This window comes from Oncorhynchus masou, chromosome 27, assembly GCF_036934945.1.
Source record: "Oncorhynchus masou masou isolate Uvic2021 chromosome 27, UVic_Omas_1.1, whole genome shotgun sequence".
In the NCBI taxonomy this organism is placed as follows: Eukaryota; Metazoa; Chordata; class Actinopteri; order Salmoniformes; family Salmonidae; genus Oncorhynchus; species Oncorhynchus masou.
In genome coordinates, this window is record NC_088238.1 from 28,952,315 (window position 1) to 28,974,756 (window position 22,442).

Genomic DNA, 22,442 nt, shown 5'->3' on the forward strand with positions numbered 1-22,442 from the left:
CTTGAGGGTCCATCTGTTGTAAGGGTTAAAGTTCACAGTGAGCAGTAGGTTGAAGTCTAACCTCTGACACAAGATCAGATATACATATTCCCCCTAATGGTTAAAGTTATGATTGGAAATAGTCACATCTGATCCTAGATCTGTGGTTGTTGGCTACTCCTACATAGAGCTTGGAATCTAGTATCTACTGTAGTCCGGAGTATTTGAGAGGCCATGTGGCACACGGCAGTCTGTGCACGGCATCGATGAACAGGTGGTGAGAGCGTCGCACCTGTTCCTGTCCGGCGCGGGACATGTTGTCTCAGAGCATGTGGAGTGGAACTCACTGCCGGGGTCCAGCTCTGGAGAGAACGCCTCACTGTGTTCCTTGCTCATCATTCTCTGGCACCTCCGGGCCCCCAGCAGGTACACACACCACGAGTCCTCTTGGACCGGGTCTAGGTGCTCACACACCTGGGAGAGAGGTTAATCCTACTGTACACATACTACGACACTGGGATGGCTGCTAGGTGCTCACACACCTGGGAGAGAGGTTAATCCTACTGTACACATACTACGACACTGGGATGGCTGCTAGGTGCTCACATACTTTGGAGAGAAGGTGCCAATAGTACAGTAAATATCCATGCCATCCTCACGGACAAAGTACTATGCAGGTGAATCTCAATCAAATCCAGTTGTCCAGTCAACCAGATCAATGTTTCCCCACTGCAGCTCTTTGTTCCTGGTTCTGAAGCTACTTCTGTTACTATCTGGGAAGGTCCTCTATCCAAGGACTCTTCCTCATTCTGTGTGTGTGTGTGTGTGTGTGTGACAGAGGATGTGAGTGTGTTTTAAACAGTATGCATCTCTAGGTGTGTGTGTGTGTGTGTACCTGCAGCACCAGATGCTCCTGGCCACACTGTGTTCCACTGGCTCCAGGAGAAGGTGAAGGCAGAGGAGCGCAGCGCCATCTGTTCATACACCGCGTGTTTTATCAGAGGGTCCTGGAGAAAAGGCTAATGTTATGAGATAAGCTTTTCAGCTTGACACCATTTTAAGCCTAACAGGACTTTCTGTTCCAAGAGTTGATTTGTTGAACTTACAAGGGAGAAGGTTACTGCATCAGATGTTTCACACCCTAATCTAGCAATCCACTGTAGGTTTCCCATGAGTTGCTAATAGGTTTTTGTTGCAAAAAGCTATACAGGTTCAATGGTGTTACAAGCAACATGAATTGTGTGCCCACATTGCTTGTGTAACATGCATCTAATCCACAGTATGCGGGCTGATGGCACTCACCTTTTGCGTTTACGGTGACATATTTGTCGAAGTATTGGTTGACGAAGATGTTGACCCCGGCGCTGACCATGGCTTTTTGTAGTCGAGGCACTCATCCACTGGCCCAGGATGTGGTTCAGTCCGCTCCCCTGGTCTGACTGGAGCATACACTTGCTGCCCTGTCAGTGAGAGGAGCAAGGAGTCAGGATGCATTGTCATGGATTTGGGCAATGCCTAGACACAATAATAGCCTCGTTTCCTTCATTACCACTGAAAACATTGGCTAGATTTCCACAGTATTGTTTCCCCAGATATGAATCACTGAGGAATGTTCACGAATAAAGGAAGCCATTTTACATTGAGACGCACCCAGAGTCTATTGAAGAGATGGAGCATGACAGATTGCCCTGCTCACCATCACGGCAAGACCTCAAGAGTCCTGGCCCAGTGGTCTGAGCTCCCACCTGTGGAACGGCTTGTTGGCATACGAGTCCTGTAGCAGTGTGAAGGCGTAGAACTAGTCCATCTTGAACGAGATCTTCCGCTCTGCCTCGTCGTACGTCTCACTGATGCAGTCTCTCTTCCAGTGTTGACCTGAAGCACAGCTCCGCAAGGAGTCTACAGAAATAAAGGAACTTAAAAATCAAGAAATTCAACCAAGACAGAAAAGACGAGGCCGAGGACAGTCTACTTCTGGAGAAGCCCTGACAAAAGAGGTCCTGCTCCTCCTCTCCATGACAGACGCAGGAGGGACGCCACTTCTATCCACCCCTGTCTGACCAACGCTCTACAACCAGCGCTTCATTCACTTCCAGTGCCAGTTTTTTTTATCCAACGAGAGACTGGGCTGACGGAAGGGCGGGGGTGGCCGCAGGCGGGGTAAGAAGAAACGACTACCAGAGGCAGAGAAAACCCACGGGTCTGAGTGTCTTTAATTTATCAAACAAGATATTGAGCCCTGCCCATGTCTCCTTGCTTAATAAAGGGATATCTTTTATGCCTGCAACGATTTTGATGTTTCTAAAAAAACAAACATCCATTTAAGGGAATCGTGATATTTCTACTGAACAAGTAGGTTGCTCACCTGCACATACTCCGACGCCTTTCAGAAGAACTATTTATTTTGTACCTCCAGCCAATCGCAATCACTCTTGAGACATATTGCAGACTTGTTGAAAAAGATGTTGCTCATCTCCTTAAGAAAGAACTTGAGTACATATCTTTCGATAATGTACATAAGGATGAAAAACCAGCTTTGCTTGATTTACAATCCGATACCTCAGACCTTACCCCCCCTGCTGATAAGGGTGGGTCAGTTGTACTCATGGATAGGACAGTTTATGTAAATGAGTGTCAGACTGCTGTTTGACAAGAAACTCAGAAGTGACCCCACTGCCCAATTTCAGAACATGATCTTTACTGTCCTAGATGGGTATTTATGATCTGGTCAGATAACGAAAAAAGAACATGACTTTTTGGCTATTCAACACCCTAAAATTGCCCGTTTCTGTACTTTGCCTAAATTACACAAGAATGTCACAACCTCCAGAGCGCCCTATTGTTGTGGGCATTGATGCAGTAACGGCCCCTCTACTTTTGTTGACATTTTTTATTAGACCACTCGCAGAACAGCTCCCCTCCTTTGTAAAGGACACCAGCAGTATGATCTCTATTATTGGATCTCTTGATCCTCTCCCTGAGAATACTTTGTTCGTTACTTTTGATGTTGAGTCATTATACAAATATTCCACACGAGGGCGGTATTGAAGCTATGGAACATTTTCTTCTGTTACGTGACCCTAATGAACTACCTTCCAGTGCATGCATTATAACATTGGCTGAAATATTACTCACACACAACTACTTAATGTTTCTAAATTATTTCTTTATTCAGACGAAGGGTACTGCTATGGGATCCTCCATGGCTCCTAACTATGCTAATTATGTGGGTTACATGGAGAGTCTTTCAATTATCTCAAATGTTTTCTTGCCTAACATTATTTGGAAATGGTATATTGGCTGAGACCCAAAGAAAATGAATTGGAGAGGGGGTACAAAAATGGTCAGCTTAATACTGCCATTAAGAAAATTCAAAACGAGACATGACCTTTTAAGGTCAGTCTCGCAAAAAGAAGCATACTTGCGTTCTAACTACCCGCCATTCAAAGCGCTCTAAACAAATTTAGGGAATCGTTAAACATTGACACATTCTAAATCCGATGATAGTATCGGTAATGTGTTTTCGGACCTTCCCTTGGTCATATTCTCACAGGGCAGAAATCTCAGATCAATTGGTAAACTCCAATTTTTATTTTATGAACAAATCAATACAGGAAGTACATGTGGGAACAAGTGTATATATATAAATAATATACAAAAGACAATTGGGCTAGGGGGTACAACATCACATTACACAAGGACCTTAAAGGGACATACACTTATTATTCCAACAGCTTTTTTGTTAGTAGAGTATTTAATTGTCTTACCTTAAAATACAGTTGAATTATTTTTGTAAGAAAATGTGTTTTGTTTGTAAATTTACATTTGTGAATATGAAATTTGGCCAAAAGAATAATGAAATGAATTACAAAAATGGTTTCAGCTTATTTGTATCGTAGGTAAAGAATCCAGGTAGTACATCTCTCCACAATAGTGTAAGACCTTCATAAATGTGTTCAATTATAAATCTACTGATGTCTTGCCAGTTATCTTGCATGAATACAAAGCTGAAAAATATGCAACACTGTTTCTGGGTGGTCATTACAAAAGGGGTCATTTGAGTTGTTTTCCTAAAACTTATACATATAGTGGTTGGCAGGATAATATTTATGAATAATTTTAAAGATAACTTCCTTAATTTTGTTAACAAGTAGGTATGTGTGTGGCAACATCCAAACCTTTTCCCAACAGATATTATCAATAAATCTGTTCCAATAAGGCATGGCATAAAGCAAGGTTCGTATTGCTCTGCTGTTGAATGGACCAAAAGAGAATCAAATCTTTCCTACTGATGAGTCAACAGGGTCAATAGAAGGTAGGCTCTGAGGGTCAGGTCTTGACACGTTCCTGAATAATAAAGCAACATTGAGGGAATGGCATCTAAAACAATTGCAAAATCTTTAGGTGTTACAGGGACCTTGTAAAGTGATAAGAATTCCTTATAACTAAGTAAAATACCCTCTGCATTTACCAGTTGGCTAACCAATAGGATATTATTTCCGAACCAATATTCTAAAAACAAAGAAGTATTCTAACAATATCAGACTAGTATTAGACATACTTGACTATTCAGACCTAATAACCGAGGATAGCTTCATATTATTTTTAGATGTTTATAAACTCTGATTTACCACCCCAAGATATCCTTGCACAACGTCTATTTGCACCCCTACTGAATGGAAACTACAAGTGCAATGGCTGTGCTCAGTGCAATGGCACTTATAAATGTATATCCTTTAAACACCCCCAAACAGGGAAACAGATCCCAATCAAAAGGTGTTATCACGTGCTCCACTAAGGCAGTTATGTATCTTATAACTTGTCCTTGTGGTAAAAATGATGTGGGTAAAACAAAGCGCAAATTAAAAGTACGTATCTCAGAGCATCGTAGCACCATTAGGTGCAAAAACTCGACTTGCCCAGTTGCAGCCCACTTTTTGGAAGCAAACCACTCGATTTCGTCTCTACGTTATATTGGCATCGAACATGTCACCCTCCCTAGGAGGGCTGACCTTGATAATTTATTGTTAAAACGAGAGGCTGCCTGGGTCTTTAATTTAAAGACCCTTGCTCCCTTCGGTCTCAACGTAGACTTTGATCTGATGCTATTCTTGGGATTGTGATTTTGCTGTTGTAAATGTTTGTAGGCTTATGTAGCCAAATTGTATCTATGATCGTAGGCTATCCATTTGTTTTTTTGTATGCTATTTTAATATGAGAATTAACCAATGATATCAGGCCACACCCGGGCCATGATTACAGACACCTGTGTGTCTTGACACCTATATAAACGAGTCACCCCACAGTGTTTGTCATTATACCCTGATGAAGACAGCTTGTCTGTCTAAACATTGGACATTACATTTTTGCATCTGAGCTTCTAGGGTGTGCGGCTCTCCTTTATTTTTCCATCTGCTCCACTCTGCTAGCCAGCACCTCGCCTAAATAGGTGTGCATTTCTTTCGCCTCTAGATTATTCTGACCTATTGATTGACATATCATTTTAAACATCATGGCTCTCAATAATAATAGGGCATCATGTCAATTCCACTAATTTCTATCTGAAAGTTCTGTACTTTTTGTGAAGAGTGACCCCCACAAGGTAGGAACTACATTCAGATTCTGGGATATGTTAAATACATGTATTTAACAGTATCACTATCAGTCCCAGTCAATGTGGGGCCCATCCAGTTCTCTTCCAGATGTCTCTCACCTTCAGTGTCCCAGCGGGCCACCTGTGGGTCCTCCAGGAACAGGACAGAGTCAGGCAGGATGACTGTGACCCCTACAGGGGGACAGGTCAGGACCCCACTGTCCTCCAGCTTCATGGAGGCAGAGCCCTGGATCTGGGACTGCTCCGTGGGGTAAGGGAACGCCTGCAGCCCTGTGTCCAACAGCTGGGGGTTGGGGCGAGAGACACTAATGTTAACTTAAGAGAAATAAAGGCAGAAGTGGTTCTTACTTTCCTCAACGTTATCTAGTCCCCTTGATTAATGCATCATATCTAACAACTGCAAAGAGGAGTTTACACATTCAGTAACCCACAGAAGGGGTGCCCAGTGACAGTCCATGGAGTACATTACACTAATAATCCAAAAAGAACAGTGAAATATATCATGGGAATGATATTTGACCACTTTGTCCTCTGAGCCAGTTGTAGTCTCTCACCCGAGTCATCTCTGACTAGCATGGTATCTATCTGACTCCCATTCTCCTCCAGCTTCTGTTTCACATCCTCCAGCTGCTTCTGACCACACCTCCTCTCCTCCTTCATAGACATCACACTCACCGCACTCTGACACAAACACATGCACGTATGCACACGCACACAGACGTTAGCCTATGTCACTTTTAAAACAACTTTCCATTAATCCTATGACTTGCTTCCAGCTTACCTTACCTGCCTTTGGACCCTCTGACCGACTGCACCTCTTCCTCTGCACCTCCCTGCTGGGTGCTCCCTCTCCTGTCACTGTTTGGGCAGCTCAAAGCCCAGCCCCACCTCCTCAAACTGGAACCCTTTAAAAACTTCGAGAGCCACAAAGAGACAAACACCGTCACAAATTGAAAATACTAAATTGTTCTGTTTTCACTTCACCCAACACATCCATGAGAATGGGTTTGAGTAGAAACAGACTGTTAGCAAGGAGACTAGATAGAAAGTCTGTGTGAAGTGAATAGAACGAAAGTCAGACATACGTCTGTGCCGTGCCTTGTTAAGGTTGTCCCGCAGACACAGTGCGATGATGTCATCCTGGACCACTGTCTTCATGTTCCTCATCTCAACATCTGAGTGAGCATTCGCCCACTGTGGCCAGAGAGAAACAAACAGACATCAGCAAAACATGCTCATCTTACATTACAAAACTTAAATACAGTCGTTTCCTAAACAAACTGGCAGACATGTTTTGTGCATGTCTTAAACATCATCAGTAACCCTACCTTGAGTATCTCCTCAGTGCTGTGGTCATGTTCGGATTGGATGAGAGTCTGGATGGAGAGCGGGGTCTCCTGGTACCTCAGGGCATCAGCTGGTTCAGGCTGGTCCCTCAGCATACCCTCCAGCTCCTCTAGCAGCTGCAGGCGGAGATAAAGTGCAGCCGTGTTTATGTTCATCATTCATTTGGTAGAATCCTTATACAGATCAATACCGGTCTCAAATAGAAGTGCTCTTGACAGAGTCGCGTTAAGTGGCCTTAAACAGGAACAAGTGTTTTCAAATGCAAAACGGAATGGAGCGTTCTTATCAGACACATACAGAACCGGTAGAACCCCCTTCTCCTGTTTCATGTCTCCATAATGTGACCCTGGTGTTTAATAGCAAACCTACCCATAGAGCCAGGGCACACTCCTTTAGAACTGGTTTGATCTGGACTTCTGGGTCCTCCCACCACAGGTTGATGAAGGTGTTGATCTCCTGCTGGACTGACGGGTCTGGACTCCCGTCACAACGCATGTACCTGTCTCACAAAACAAGTAGTGTTTAACTATGTCAAATGGGGCTCATCTGATTTATTTATCTATGTCTACCAAGGCCTTCCATTATGGTAGTCTCTTGGACACGGTGTCTGGTAAAACCATAACAAGACTAGCATGGCTAGTCTTCAGTAACTACACAAAACTCAGGCCAGAGTTAGAGCTTAGAACAATCACACACCTTGGCTTTCGCTCTGGCGTCAGTGGTGACTGCAGTCTGGTTCTCTTCCACTAGATGATGCACTTCGTTCAGCTCGTCCTCTCTGCGATCTTTGTGCTGTCACAGAAAGCCAGCAATGATCACTCTTTTTCATTAGGACATTATGAACAGGTTTAACTTCCAGAGCCCTCTCCGTACACAAACAAACCGATAACCATGAATGAGAAAAGGTCAGTGATGGTAACACTTTTAGCTCCAGTCTCTGATGCTCCTCCTGCTCCTTCCTCTCTCTCTCCAGCCTCTCTTGATCCTCTTTCTCAGCCAGGAGTCGAGCCTCCTCCACACAGCAGAGGGGAAAAGGAGTCATGGGTCAAACGTACACTCATGGGGCCATGTACTGTATCTATTACTGATGTATCACTGTGCATACTATTGAAGCATCTCATAATACAAATGCCAGTTCAATAGCACAGATCAAATGGTACAAATGCACACAGACATACAACCATTAGCAGACGACAGAGGTTTTGTCATGGATTGAATTATAATGAGAAATGACCAGTACACTGTTCCTTTTGTCTTCTCTCATCCTCCTCTTTCTGAAGTTGCTCCTTTTCAGCCATACTGAGCTTGCCTCCTTTCTTTTGGGCAGTAGTGAACCAAATCAACAATTCAATTTATTTAATTGTTTTAATTTAACCAGGAAGGGCGCATTGAGATTGATCTTTTTCAAGAGCGTCCTGGCCAAGATAGGCAGCACCAAGTCATTACAAAAATTACAGACAAACAACATGAAAAACTACAAGTAATCTAGTAAAAACCATAGAATTCACAAGAGTATAACAAAATCAAAAACAGCAAATTAAAAACATCGACAGGTCAGGGAATCAGTCTCAATATCATTCATCAGTGATTTAAAAATACCAATCGGGACAAGTTCTTCCAGTTTTAAAGTATTTTGTAAGGTGTTCCAAGACTATGGAGCAGAGTACATAAAAGCCCTTTTACCAAATTCAGTTCGGACATTTGGAACAGTTAGCAGGATAAAGTCCAGCGAACGAAGAGAGTAACCACCACATTTCTGAACAATAAAAATGCCCAAATAAAAAGGTAGTAAACCCAAAATGGCTTTGTACTTAAATGAACAAATGCAATCAATTGTGATCATAGACACATTTGCAAACTACTTGAATTCTTGCAAGATGTGGGAATTCAAAGTTGCAACTTGCTGATAATTGTCCACAGTGTTCCTATCATTTAGAATAAACAGTTATACAAAAAAAATACTTACAGAGTACATCAAACATGACAAAAGTGAGTGTGAAGGTAAAGAACAGCTATCTAAAGACTGAGATGCTGGATGGAAATTGAGAACGTGATATTATATTCAATTTAGCTAGCTAGCTATATCTACTACTATATCTACTAGGTAGCTGTAGCAAGATAATGCTGAAAAAACACAGACTTGCAGCAGCATCATAATTGCAGTAGCACTTGCCGTAATGAGAAAGCCGTGACTTGTTTGCAAGATAGCTAACGTTAGCTTGATTACTTAGCTAACTCTGGTTTAGCTAGCTAACTAACATTAGCTATGTAACGTTAGCCAATTTGTTACTTGCCAGAGCAAGTACTTATGCAACTAGCTGTATCTTGCTACTTCATATTTTAACAACCTAACCAGATATTAATTTTCTAACTCACTAGTTATATAATAAACTGAAAACTGCTCACCATCTTCTCTTGGTGGGATATATGTCAGAGGTCAACTCTTTTCGCGTCGAAGTTACCATGGAAACGGTAACGCAGGCGTGCACAGCAGGTCAATATTTTGTTTTGACATGTACAACGATTTATGGCGTTGTTTATGAACTCATGGTGTTACATTTTGATTGTATGACTTAATTTTCCCTTTAATTATTTTTTTGCATTTACAATCTAATTAAGTCAGACAATCAAAATAAGAAATAAATAAGAAAAAGGCTAATTAAGTCATACAATCAAAATCTTGACACACAAGTCCATGTATGCACGTGTTTAAGAGGATCACAACTATAATGTACAGTATCTTATTGTGCTTTCAAGGGAAATACAAGGTCAAATCATGACGTCGGTGAGCTTCAGGTCGCAAAGTATGCGATCTAGAAATAGGCGTGAGTCCCCGACATGGAATTCCGAGTGGGATCACTGTTCAAAACGATTTTTCCAAGTTGGAGCTCGTTTTTTCCTCAGTTGTATTGAATGCGCTGAAGTCTGAGGGCGGTTTTATTGAGTTCCCAGTTGTTTTGAATGGAACAATACATCGGGTGCATATAGTCTCACGTCAGATCAGATGGCGTCACGGAGAGTGATGCTACTCGTGCTAGCTGACGTAAGACATTGGACCTGTTCCAGAGGAAACCGTATCATGGATAAAACTGTGACTGACACTGATCTACAAATAATAATGAGTATTTATTTATGATGAAAGGTGATTTGTAGGTCAGTCAGTCGGAAGTCAACTGCAGTTGTTTTGATGCTCTCAAACACGGTCAATGACATAGGGTCTCCACCCACTCTGCCCATTTTACAAAGACAAGTATGATCGTTCAGTGGGTTCTTTAACATTTTATTGACATTATATCCCGAAACTCGGATTTCGTAGCCAAATACACCTGGTAATAAGCACCAAGCTTTGTTGACATAGCAGTGCAGGTTTCTAGTAACATCTTTTGAGGATTTTACATTTTACGATCGTGGTCCTCAAAATTGTTTCCGCGTGTCGCTAAAAGCAAAATTAGGATGACACGAGCTGAATTAAATGTAAAAGGCTTTGAAAATAACTTGGTATACGCTCAGTGCTCTGTTGACATTTCACAGAGATATGCTTGTTTTTGTGAGAAATCTTTGAAAAAGAACGGGTATAAAAACGGCTATCTGGAACCGTCTGAGCGGTTGGCTGAAGATGCCCTCACCCGCTAGTACCTTAAACTGACTCTACTTTGGTCAGACCCACTACAGGCGGTCGGCAAGAACCGGGCAGATGTGTCCATATCCTTAGTCTTTTTTTTTTCTCGTTCAACGCCACACATTAGCGCACATAGAAACACAAGATCACTTGTTATTGCAGATGCACGCACAGACACTTCTAGAAAACACACTGAAAAATTGGTCCTCATCAGCTGAAGATGACAACTACTCTGAGCTAGAGTGGGAGGGGCCGGAGTCCAAATGTCCATTCGCGCACACCGATTGGCTGAAACCAGGAGTCCGTGATAGACAGCTGATAAGAGAAGAAATCACTTAATAGAGTAAGTACCACAGTATGAATAATAATACCCATAAAAGCTAGCAGTCAAACAGGGAAATGGTTCCAATCGTGTTTCCACCATTCAGTTTTCCCATAGGGCATTTTAGAAACACTTAAAATAAGGGCCAGGTTTCATGTAGACGTACCCTGGTGTGACGTTTTGATAACTGTGTAAGTCTCTAGGTCAAAATGTACCGATGATACAATACCGTTTTATGCTTTTGAACAGGGCCACTAACTGACTCTACGAATAATAATGGGCACGTTCGAGCCGATCACTTTTGTCAAGTCGCTGACCAAAGTGTGTTGCAGTATGGGGGGAAAAAAATGTGATATTAAGTAGCAACATCTCGAATGCATGAACATTACAACAATTATGTGATCATGACGTTTTGACTGCAGTATACTGCAAGTTTCTGCAGTTGCTCTTCATCAACTTCATCCTGCAGCCACCGCCTGCATTGTGGGAGGCTACTGTATATTGTTAACCAATCATTAGTCGTTGTTTTTTTACTCATGCAAAACTAACCAAATACATAATTGAAACAGGAATCAACCTTACCGTGATTAATGTGTACAGTGGACAAATGAATGTGATGTTTGAGGCCCTCACACTAATTGATTGTACAATGTACACACATACGATTTCAGTTTAAGTGTATGATATGGGGTTTGAAGACATGTTAATTTCGACATTATAACGACAGACATAAACAATGGCAACACTGCCATATTAATATCAGAGTTGTTGTTTGAAAACCAGATTGGTGTCTGACTTCAGCTGTCACAGATGCACCTCCCCCTACATCACTCATCGACTTTCCTGTACAGTCCGTTGCTTTAGCCTTACCACTCAAACGCACCCAATGTGTAGTTTATTTATTATATTTTTTTCAATGAGTAGAACTACTGATGCAAGGTTCTTTGTAGATCAGTCATGCTGCGTTAAAATGTGCTAGTTGGAACTAGGAAACTCTAAAATGTCCGACTTGCTAACGAGTTGTAGTAATACACGTGCCACATTCAACGACTCATCAAGTCGGAAAATGTCCGAGTTTCCTAGTTTCGACAAGCATTTGAACGGGTATCAGACGGCAGTTGCCTGCACTGTCGGTTGCCTGCAACATCGAACAAGCCCAACGTCAAATATTCGGAATATGTCACTCCTATGCGACGCTAGTCCCTCAACAAGCGGGTCATGGCTAGAAGGGATCCAATTTTTGTCAAATTAATTAAAAAAAAACGTTTTTAAATTTAATTTTAGTTCATCCTAACCGTATCCTGATCTACTGCGTAAATTATCCTAAACTGCTATGAAAAGTCTAATCTGATGTTAATTTGACAAAAGCTGGATCTCTTCTAGCCTTGACACTGGAATCGACGCACTGTTTGACGTAATGCTCTCATGTAGACAGTTTTCAGCAAGCTTGACAGCGTTCCACTGCCAGGATTTATTGTTAAGGGAGCCTAGATACAATGTAATGAAAGCTAAATTATATCGTGTGAATAAATCACAAAGCGAATTAATGTTTTTATAACCGAGGGATTTAGCCAATTACGTTACTATTAGGTAGCTAATCATTCGCTTTACCAGAGCTTTGCTACCTAGCCACAGACTTTGTACTGTTACCTAAAGTACCTGCTATATGAACCAAGGTAAAATAAGCTAAAATGCACGACACATAGCTAACTAAAGATTGTAAGCTCACGGTATATGTGATGTGACAATCAGACATAAGCATATTTCTTTCTAAGCTGTTTTACATCATTAGCTGTTGTATCTTCTGTTCTTTTTTCCCATCCCCACAGTGAAGGCTGATAGTCTCAGGCAGTGACATGGCCAACCCTTTGAGGAGAGAGGTTAGACAGCTGTACAAGAATGTAAGTTCAACACCGACTGACTGCTGTCAATGCACCCACGCTTTGTTGTTACCCACACTTACTTTCAAAATGAGATTTGCCACTCATGCAATCTTTTGCTGTCTGTCCCAAACAATCCCCAAAGCACTGGGATTATCACTGGTAACCTGCCTCCTTCCACTGACAGCTTCTGTATCTGGGACGGGAATACCCCCAAGGAGCAGACTACTTCAGGGAGCGTCTGAACAGTGCCTTTATGAAGAACAAAGATGTCACAGACCCCAAGGAGATCAGAAAGCTTGTCGACTGTGGAGAGGATGTGATTAAGGAACTGGGGACCCTGTACTATCTGAGGGAATATAGAACCATGAAAAAGCGTTTCTACGAAGAAGAATTGTTAGGCCTGCTGAATATAGGCAGGCCGATAGACTGATAGCCTAGCTGTTTGGCAGCTGAATCTTCAGTATGCGGGTTGCTCCATGAATTGAGAACATTTTGGGTTGTTTAACTTGGTCCCCAACAAATAACGATTTCACCTCATTTTAACATGTTGTCATAAAGAGCACATGTTCAACTTTGTAAAAACATATTTTTCCATGTCAAGGGCTGAAATAAACAAATGACTAGTAAGTGCTATTAAAGTAACAGGGTTGACGTAACAGGTTTGAAGTTTTCATCTTAAATCTGCCATAAATCCCCTTTCGACAGGGAATTTGAACTGGTTAGCAACAGGAAGGGGGATTCGAATGCAAGCTTCACAAACATTTTTAATTAAAAAAAAAAGATTTCTAACCTAAATATAGGTTGACATGCTATCCTCGATGTGATTTGATTGAATGACATGAGAAGTCCTAGAGTACCCTCTTCCTTTTGTCTTCTCTCACCTATTCTTTCTGAAGTTGCTCCTTTTCAGCCTAAGCCATAATGAGCTTGCCTCCTTTCTTTTTGGCAGACTTGAACCAAATCAACAATTCAACTTGATGAATATAAATGTGATCATAGACACATTTCCAAGCTACTGTATGCTTGCAATTTGTGAGCATTGGAAAAGTGAGTAAAAGTAAAGAACATATCTAAAGACTAAACTCGGGTTGCTTGGGAGAAATTGAAACATGTTATATTCAATTTAGCTAGCTCGGCTTATATCTACTAGATCTAATATCTCTCATGAATCTAATGTAGAGAGATATATGCTATTAAAAACAAAGTTAACTTTGCATCCTTGGGTAGCTTACAAGGAAAGAACATGGAGAATAGAAAGTTAGGAGATATAGTATTTAGTTGTAGCAAGATAAGGCTGAAAGAACCAAAACACAGACTTGCAGCATGCTTCCAGGAAAAGGAAGCTGATTTGCAGTCACTTGCTCACCTTGAGTCCTAGCTAGCTAGCTAACTGGTAAAATAACTTACTCTGGCTAGTAACAACTGGCTACTTATGCAACTAGCTACTTGGCTTGTAACGAGCTAGTAACCAGAATATTAATTTTCTAACTGGTTAGCTTGCTTTATAGGTAATGAAATAACTATTGTTATTGTTTTTGGGGGTCTAGCATCGTCCAGGTTTGGCCGGTGTAGGCAGTCATTGTAAATAAGAATTTGTACTTAACTGACTTTCCTAGTTAAATAAAGATTAAATAAATAAAATACAATTTAAAAAAACAAGGCCAAATTTACATTGGAGTTGTTTACCAAGAAGACAGTGAATGTTCCTGAGTGTCTGTGTTACAGTTTTGACTTAAATGTGCTTGAAAATATGTGGCAAGACTTGAAAATGGTTGTCTAGCAATGATCAAGAACCAATTTGACAGAGCTTGAAGAATATATTGGCAAATATTGTACAATCCAGATGTGCAAATCTCTTAGAGACTTTACCCTGAAAGACACACAGCTGTAATCACTACCAAAGGTGATTCTAAAATGTATTGACTCAGAGGTGTGAAAACGTATGTAAATTAGATATTCTGTATTTCATTTTCAATCAATTTGCTAACTCTTCTAAAAACAAGTTTTCACTTTGTGTGTAGATGGGTGTCACGAGAATTTTCAATCCCAATGATTATAACTAACAATCAATAGCTCTGACCAATCCCCGAGATCTGTAAAACCATGGGTTTAATAATAATTAGTCAAAGACTCAGTTTATGCAAAAAGATAGTACCGTTTTTTCACGAGAACATTCTAAAGTCCATTATACAAACACAGTCTTTATAACACACACACAAACAAGTTAAAATCTTAAACTATGCCTTGCTCAGACATTCTGTGTTTTTCCACTACACAGATACATTGTTTCTTTAATCTGCAACATGTTTCATAATTTTCTGCAAGCCTAACAGTTTCTCCCCTCCACGGGTGGACAGAATGTCCTGTAAGGAACACAGTGGTACAGCTTGTCTGTCGATAGCTCCTCTTATCATTTGTTTCACACTTGCACCCTGCTTACATACTAAAAAGGAACAAAAGGTAATTGTTCTAATTCTGACTAAAACTACACACATCATCCGATTATAGTTTTATGATTCTAATAAATCTCATACAATTATATGGTTTCAGGGTGGAATATTCTAATCATTACCTTTAAGCATATAATGGATGAGAATAGTTTTCTAAATTCAGGCTGTAACACAACAAAATGAGGAAAAATACTTTCTGAAGGCACTGTATATAGAAATATGAGGATATAGATGAGATATTGATAAAATCTGTCAGGACATTCATGAGTCACGTGAAAAATAGCGACACTGCGGAGGGAGAAGAAAGAGCAACTGTTAAGTCATGGTTTTATCAGTATGTCATGTCGGAAGACTGCTCTTTGTGAAATCCAACTCGTGGACATTGCAGAAGCCGGGGTTATTGTTTCCCAATTGGTTCTCTCTGTTTTTTGTGAGGTCCAGCTTTCCGGCTCGTCTCATGGCCTAGGTATGGATGACAGCTAAATGAATACAGTAAAGTGGTTGAAAGAGAGAGAACGTCTTGGAGGTTATTTATTGAAACACTCAAATCACTTACCCTTTCTTTAAAGAGCTTGTAAAAGCAAAATAACACTGTATCTTCTTTCATCAAAGTCACAGTTGGTTCCAAATTCAACTTCATACCCCCTGGAAAGAGACACATTTTAGTAAAAAAAAAAAAAACATGTTAATTAGACACAACATGTAATATGGTAAGAAGCAACACTACCATTTGGGGAAGAGTACCTGAAAGTAGACTGACCACCAGTCCAACAGCCAGTGTTGTAAGTGTCCCAATAGGACTGAAGTAGAGATAGGACAGGGAGTACCAGTTATCAGCCAGGAAGGGTCTGCAGAGGAGACAAACATAGTGGAATCCAACAGTTATAACGTTGCATATATTGTTTAAAGCTGATGCAGTTCGCTATTCTAATATGACAAAATGATTCCCGTTCGACAGTACATTTCTAACTGAATATTTGTTTTAACTGTGCCCATGTCAATATACTTGTTACTGAAGCCCACCAAGTACCTCTCTGCTGTATTTTGCTGTAGTACTGTGGTGTATAGGCTTGGTTTTGTTGGGGATGTGGTCCAGTTGAACGCATCGGCTGCGGTTGTGAAGTTACAGCCATGTGTGGTCAGACCCAGAGGCCTGCTCTGCTCTGGTAGAGGAGGGTAAAACTGGGCCCCTATCCCCACCCACAGAGACATAACCAGCCCAGAGAGCAGACCAGCCAAGCCCCCCTGCAGCACAGAACACACAGAAATAACACATAAACACTTCAACATAAACATTCAGAGAGGTTAGCTAACGGTTAGATGCTTATAATCCTGCTTTTGTTAAAGAGACTGTACTGACTGTGGCATTGGCGTATGGACAGAGGATCCCCAGCGAGAAGAGACCCAGTAAAGGCCCTCCGATGATCCCAAAGATATTGATAGCTGCCTACAGGAGGAGACAGAGACATATTTTAGAGTTGCGAACCTCAAGACAACATATTTTATGTAGAACGACATACTCCTTTTGTTGTATCGCATACCTGCAGCAGACTTCCCATGAGTGAGGCTATGCCAGCCATTCCAATACAGAGAGCCCCATACAGAAAGCCTAGAATGGAGCATAGGGATAGCAGTTAAAATCGTGATAAGTCATGGTTTATTCATTTCTAACATCAGCAAGAATATATCAATAAAAAGATGAATATATCATCAAACATGAATATAGCTCTCTGAGTTCTGTGGTAAATGCAAAGACACCAATTGATATTATTCACTCACTGAGGCCTTTAGAGGTCCAGGACAGGTGTTTCTCTGTCATGTGAGTGTACGGCTTGATCAGGTCTTCAATAGTCACTGCAGCCAGAGCATTGACACTGGACGATACCGTACTGTAGACGAGAAAGAGCAAATATAATGCCATTTTTTACCTAGAAATATAACAGTGTGTGTGAGTGCTATGGAAATAGTCATCTTTGTGTCCCACCATAGGCTGCAAGAGTAAGTATTTAGTCATCGTAGTGATATTATGAACCATGAGTTATTGCATACAGTACAAATAGTAACAAAAGGGTCCTTAATCTAGTATGCATATAACATAATGTAACATACTAACATAATCAAACGTAAGATCAAGTTTGACATACAGTATAAGTACTAGATAGGAATAGTAACCTTAGGGTCCCACTGTAGGCTGCAGCCACAAACAATCCTGGCAGTCCAGGGTAGACTCTCAGGATGTCCATCACCATATATGGCATCAGCTGTACAGAGAAAGAGGGCGTGGTCAGAAGTCAGTGTCTATCTGAGTGGTGCCACTGGGTTTGGGTTATTTGAGATATTTTCCTGTGAACAATCTGGATGTGTGGCCGATGCGGGAGAAAAAAAAAACAGTTTTCCTACAAAAAATAGTTTAAAGTGGTTACACTTAGTGTCGGGGAATGATTATCAGTTTAAACAAATATTTCAGAAAATATATCCGTAAAGTGACAGTCTGGCAGAATAGTAAGGTTGACTGTGCCTGGTATTTATGTAGGTTAGCGTTTTTCATCATGAATCTTGTTCTGGAGGCAGCTTTACAGAGGGTTCGCTAACAACCACAGCCACAAAATCTGTCAGAAAATCTCAACCCTAACATTCACCTTAACATACCTAACCCTAACCTGGCCCATCTATCAGAAATCGCTCAGTTCTGCCTCCAGGACAAGACTCATCCCAATAAACGTCAACCTGCGGTCCTTATTAAAGTGTTATTTCCTTGTTTGTGTCCTCAACCTGATCTGGAGCAGACACCATGCCTGCTGTCCAGGGGTCACAGTGCTTGTAGACGGAGTACAAACACAGCCCCGCAAACACAGAACACAGCATGATGATCCACAATCCTAATAGGTTAATGTAGAGAGACCTGGGAAGAGAATACAGAGAGAGAGAGAGAGAGAGAGAGAGAGAATAGTGACAGAGAGAGCGAAAGAGAGAGAGAGAGAACGGGGAGGGGGAGAGCCAGAGTTTGTGTTATCAGAAGGACGAGTAGGTTACACTTACCCATCGTTTATCAGTGCAACGTTGGCGGCCAACTATCTGAAAAAGGGTTTATCTAATGTTCCTTTGTTAGATTTGTCGCTCATCTTGCTCTGGCTACTATTAGTTGTTGATCTTGTTGTTGTTGATGTGCATAACTGAGGGAGAGAGAGCCTACCTTTTCAGGGTTGTTTGATCAATAAGACTGTTGGGTCCCAAATGTAAGAGGACTCCCATGGTGTTTACATATTTTCAGAAATCCTTTCAGGTGTATTGTGTGGCTTTTGGCCAATGCGTTCTAGCTAACAATCTAAAGTTGTGCTGTTGCAACTTCCTGTAAACACCAGTGGTGTAAAGTACTTAAGTGAAAATACTTTAAATTGCTACTTAAAAGTCGTTTTTTGGGGTATCAGTACTTTACTATTTATATTTTTGGACTAGTTTTACTTTTACTTCACTACATTCATGAAGAAAGAATGTACTTTTTATACCATACATTTTCCCTGATACGCAAAAGTACTTTTTACATTTGGAATGCTTAGCAGGACAGAAAAATGGTCCAATTCACATCCCTGGTCATCCCTACTGCCTCTGATCTGGCGGACTCACTAAACACAAATTATTTTTTGGGGAAATGATGTGTGTTGGAGTGTGCCCCTAGCTATCCCTAAATTTAAACAAACAAAAATAAAATTGCACCATCTGGTTTACTTTTGATACTTAAGTATATTTAAAACCAAATACTTTTCGAATTTTACTCAAATGGCCTGTTTGGATAAAGCCCTACTGCAGCTCTGCTTTGCTATAGTGCACCGGTCTGTCTAGAGTCTTGGACAAGACAGATGTTTTTATTTGATTCTATTTACTGCAGTGGCTATTAATGGTCAAAATGCTCACCCACTCTATATTATTATTTTTTAAACTTTAAAATCCCTAATTGGTAGTTACAGTCTTGTCCCATCGCTGCAACTCCCTTACGCACTCAGAAGAGGTGAAGGTCGACAGCCATGCGTCCTCCGAAAACACTGCTTCTTGACACACTGCTCGCTTATCCGGAAGTCAGCCACAATGTGTCAGCGGAAACATCATCCAGCTGGTCACCAGAGTCAGCTTGTAGGCACCCGGCCAGCCACAAGGAGTTGCTAGAGTGCGATGGGACAAGGAAATCCCGGCTGGCCAAACCCTCCCCTAACATGGATGACGCTGGGCAAATTGTGGGCCGCCTCATAAGTCTCACAGCCTGGGACACAGCCTGGGATCGAACCCGCGTCTGTAGTGATGCCTCAAGCCAGCCGCAATGTGTTAACGGACCGCTGCGCCACTCGGGAGGCACCACTCTATATTTCTATAGTATTTTCACAAATGCCTTAGTATACATGATCCCAAACATTCTAAGAATTTATGAACGGTGTTCGCTTGCCAGATAATATTTTTAAAGTGTCATGTTCTTCTTGAGAGTGTAGATGAACACATTTTAATACGATTTCATGTTGCTAAAGTGCTGTCAGTTCCACTATTAACACTGGGGCAAACAGGAAAAAGATATTCATGCTCTACTCTATCCTTCCAGGAAGATAATGACTTACATTTTGGCGTGAGTCATGGATTTGCAAGAGATGTATCTCTGCACCTGGGCTTGGTTGATCCCATAGATACTGGTCCAAACAAACGTGCCTCCTAATGTGATTGTCCAGAAGGTGTACCTCCTCAGTGGACTAGCATCAAAGCTATAAAGGAGAGACAGAGGCAGAGAGAGAGAGAGAGAGAGAGAGAGAGAGAGAGAGAGAGAGAGAGAGAGACAGAGAGAGAGAGAGAGAGAGAGAGAGAGAGAGAGAGAGAGAGAGAGAGAGAGAGAGAGAGAGAGAGAGAGAGAGAGAGAGAGAGAGAGAGAGAGAGAGAGAGAGAGAGAGAGAGAGAGAGAGAGAGAGAGAGAGAGAGAGAGAGAGAGAGAGAGAGAGAGAGAGAGAGAGAGAGAGAGAGAGAGAGAGAGAGAGAGAGAGAGAGAGAGAGAGAGAGAGAGAGAGAGAGAGAGAGAGAGAGAGAGAGAGAGAGAGAGAGAGATTCAGTACGCCCTTTGCAATGTCTTGTATTTTGTGCCAACATACTGCACAAAGTCCAGGTGCAGACACTTCTGCTCTTTTACATCTATAATCTACATGACAATCTACACACTCCCAGAAGTTGAGTCGTCCTCCGAGCTCTGCGTGGTTGAGGATGTTGGAGACTCCTCCCTGCAGGAACACGGCTCTGATGATGACAGACAGGAAGCCTGCCACCATGATGCCCACCTGGAACACGTCCGTCCACACCACCGCCTTCAGACCGCCCTGTCACAATACACACCACAGCCATGTTACATACATGGTTTAAAGGTCACCACAAAGGTCACCACAGTGCCACACAAATCATGTCTCAATCTAACCTCCATCTGTATTTCCCTTACATCAGGGGATAAATGGGGTTTATAGCATTAGTTATTGACATCACTGCCTGTCCAGTACCATAGCGCAGTAAAAGGTGCAAACCACTCCCGTTGAAATGACAGCACCCCAGAGATCCATCCCAGTCGCTGGAGAGAGGAGGAAAAAGAGAGAGAGGGATGTCATTTAGCAGAGGAGTGGTTTCAAGTGCACTCAATGCCGATGGGGCATGAAATGACATTCTTTCAAGACTTTTAGAGACTACTGCACCTTGGTTTAATGCCAGAGCTGGAGCATAAATGACTATTCCCGTGTAGAGCATCTGGGGGACAGAGAGACATACCATGTGGCTCTTATACTCTATCTGTAGCACAAGGTTTGTTCTCATGTTCATGTAATTCATGATATGAGGGGTGAGAGAGTGTTGTGATAAGGAACTCACAGTCTGAACAATGAACATCACTGTCCCTAACAGACGGGTGGCTCTGTTGAACCGGATCTCCAGATACTGCAGAATGATGGACCACGAAGAGAAAAAAGAAATAGGACACCTTTCTGTTACATTTCCCATGGACAGGACAGTGACATGAATTCATGTGTGAAGCCCAAAAGACAAAGCAAAGAGTACAGTCAGTAAGAGGATGAGATGACAAGACTGTGCCAGGATTGTTTCGGTCAGCTAATGAAGATTAAACACTGACTCATATTTTAGCTGTTTGAATCATAATCATAATCTAATCATCAGCCTCTCAACCAGACTAAGGAATGGACATGTGCAGCGATATTAAGTAACAGAACTGTGACTACTATGATTACTATACCTGAAACAGCAATCTGTTTGTTTTATAGAAAGATTACACAATTAGGTCAGTATTTTATTTCTTGAATAGATTGCATTTGTCTTTTGGTCACTTTGAACAATACTTTGTGACCCCCAAGATATTTATTTCAGGGATTTAGAAATGCTTAGAATTTGCATTGAAATTAATCTGGATAATCTCTAACAAACATGTTATACTATTTCTGTTCAATAGAATAGAACAAAAATCAACTCAACATGGTGGATCGGTTCTAACCTCATAGGTACTTGTGATGCCCAGCCTGTAGAAGACAGGGAGGAAGACCTCTGAGCTGACCACCACCACCAGCACATAGGAGAGGCTGAAGAGGCCGTAGCTTGCCCCGTATCGGTACACCTCGGCTGGGGTGGCCAGCACTGTGATAGCCGACATGAAGCTGGCAGTCAGGGACAGAGCCACAGGTACGGCTGTCATACTCTGGCCCCCCATCAGAAACTCTCTGGAGCTGCTCTGGCCCCTTCCGACGATGGCATAGTACACCCCGATGGCTGCAGACACCAGCAGCATCAGAGCAAAGACAGCATAGTCCGCAGCGACAAAGGATCCAATCACTGGAGAGAATGCCATTGTAGCCTTCTGATTGTGAGGTATAGGCGACTGTACTCACTGGAAGATTGTCCTACTCCACAATTTGTAGTCCCTTGTGGTTTCTGTTATTGGAATGCAATGAACTGCAGATAATTCGTATTTCTCTATGAAATCTATGATAGCTCACAGTAGGCTGCTGTGTTTTCAGATAAAGTGGTGTCCTTATCACAGACAGGATATGAGCTGAAACAGGATAGCAGTGAGCTATGAAGTCTTCACTGTGCCTGTGTGTTTCTCAAAGACATTACTAGCAGGTAGCAGTGAGCACACCTCTCCACAAAATCAAGAGCTGGGATTGTTCTGTTGGCTGAACCAATAAGTATCCCTGTCATCAGCCCTACCCCC

The 22,442-nt window shown here is 41.8% G+C and overlaps 2 protein-coding genes and 1 pseudogene across 3 annotated transcripts; 1 reads left to right on the forward strand and 2 right to left on the reverse strand.

Annotated features, from left to right (window-relative positions):
* Window positions 1-184: 184 nt before the first annotated feature.
* On the reverse strand, window positions 185-8,268 carry LOC135515427 (dynein axonemal intermediate chain 7-like; annotated as a pseudogene).
* Window positions 8,269-12,074: 3,806 nt separating this feature from the next.
* LOC135515958 (electron transfer flavoprotein regulatory factor 1-like) lies at window positions 12,075-14,423 on the forward strand. Of its 2 annotated transcripts, none has more exons than XM_064939856.1 (3): window positions 12,075-12,357; window positions 12,710-12,782; window positions 12,949-14,423. In XM_064939856.1, the coding sequence occupies exons 2-3, from the start codon at window positions 12,738-12,740 to the stop codon at window positions 13,192-13,194; spliced, it is 291 nt and encodes a 96-aa protein (XP_064795928.1). In that variant the 5' UTR covers window positions 12,075-12,357; window positions 12,710-12,737; the 3' UTR covers window positions 13,195-14,423. The 2 variants fall into 2 exon arrangements, with proteins under 2 accessions (XP_064795928.1, XP_064795929.1); XM_064939857.1 differs by lacking the exon at window positions 12,075-12,357 and adding an exon at window positions 12,382-12,557 and having other exon boundaries at window positions 12,711-12,782.
* Window positions 14,424-15,475: 1,052 nt separating this feature from the next.
* LOC135515428 (sodium-coupled monocarboxylate transporter 1-like) lies at window positions 15,476-22,076 on the reverse strand. The gene is made up of 15 exons (XM_064939099.1): window positions 21,726-22,076; window positions 21,092-21,157; window positions 20,920-20,971; window positions 20,731-20,798; window positions 20,402-20,556; window positions 19,816-19,956; window positions 17,987-18,116; window positions 17,387-17,475; window positions 16,994-17,103; window positions 16,756-16,823; window positions 16,575-16,661; window positions 16,245-16,459; window positions 15,959-16,062; window positions 15,771-15,859; window positions 15,476-15,502 (listed from the first exon to the last, which is right to left on the reverse strand). The coding sequence occupies exons 1-15, from the start codon at window positions 22,074-22,076 to the stop codon at window positions 15,476-15,478; spliced, it is 1,752 nt and encodes a 583-aa protein (XP_064795171.1).
* Between the last annotated feature and the right edge of the window lie 366 nt (window positions 22,077-22,442).

What these genes read in the sequence shown, in the direction of transcription:
- LOC135515958 (XM_064939856.1), top strand. Translation starts at nt 12,738, where the DNA reads ATGGCCAACCCTTTGAGGAGAGAGGTTAGACAGCTGTACAAGAAT. An exon ending in TTAGACAGCTGTACAAGAAT is followed by an intron (nt 12,783 to 12,948) that starts GTAAGTTCAACA and finishes TTCCACTGACAG; the next exon opens with CTTCTGTATCTGGGACGGGA.
- LOC135515428 (XM_064939099.1), bottom strand. Translation starts at nt 22,076, where the DNA reads ATGGCATTCTCTCCAGTGATTGGATCCTTTGTCGCTGCGGACTATGCT. An exon ending in GGTGGTCAGTCTACTTTCAG is followed by an intron (nt 15,860 to 15,958) that starts GTACTCTTCCCC and finishes GTCTCTTTCCAG; the next exon opens with GGGGTATGAAGTTGAATTTG. An exon ending in ACAAGCTCTTTAAAGAAAGG is followed by an intron (nt 15,503 to 15,770) that starts GTAAGTGATTTG and finishes CTCCCTCCGCAG; the next exon opens with TGTCGCTATTTTTCACGTGA.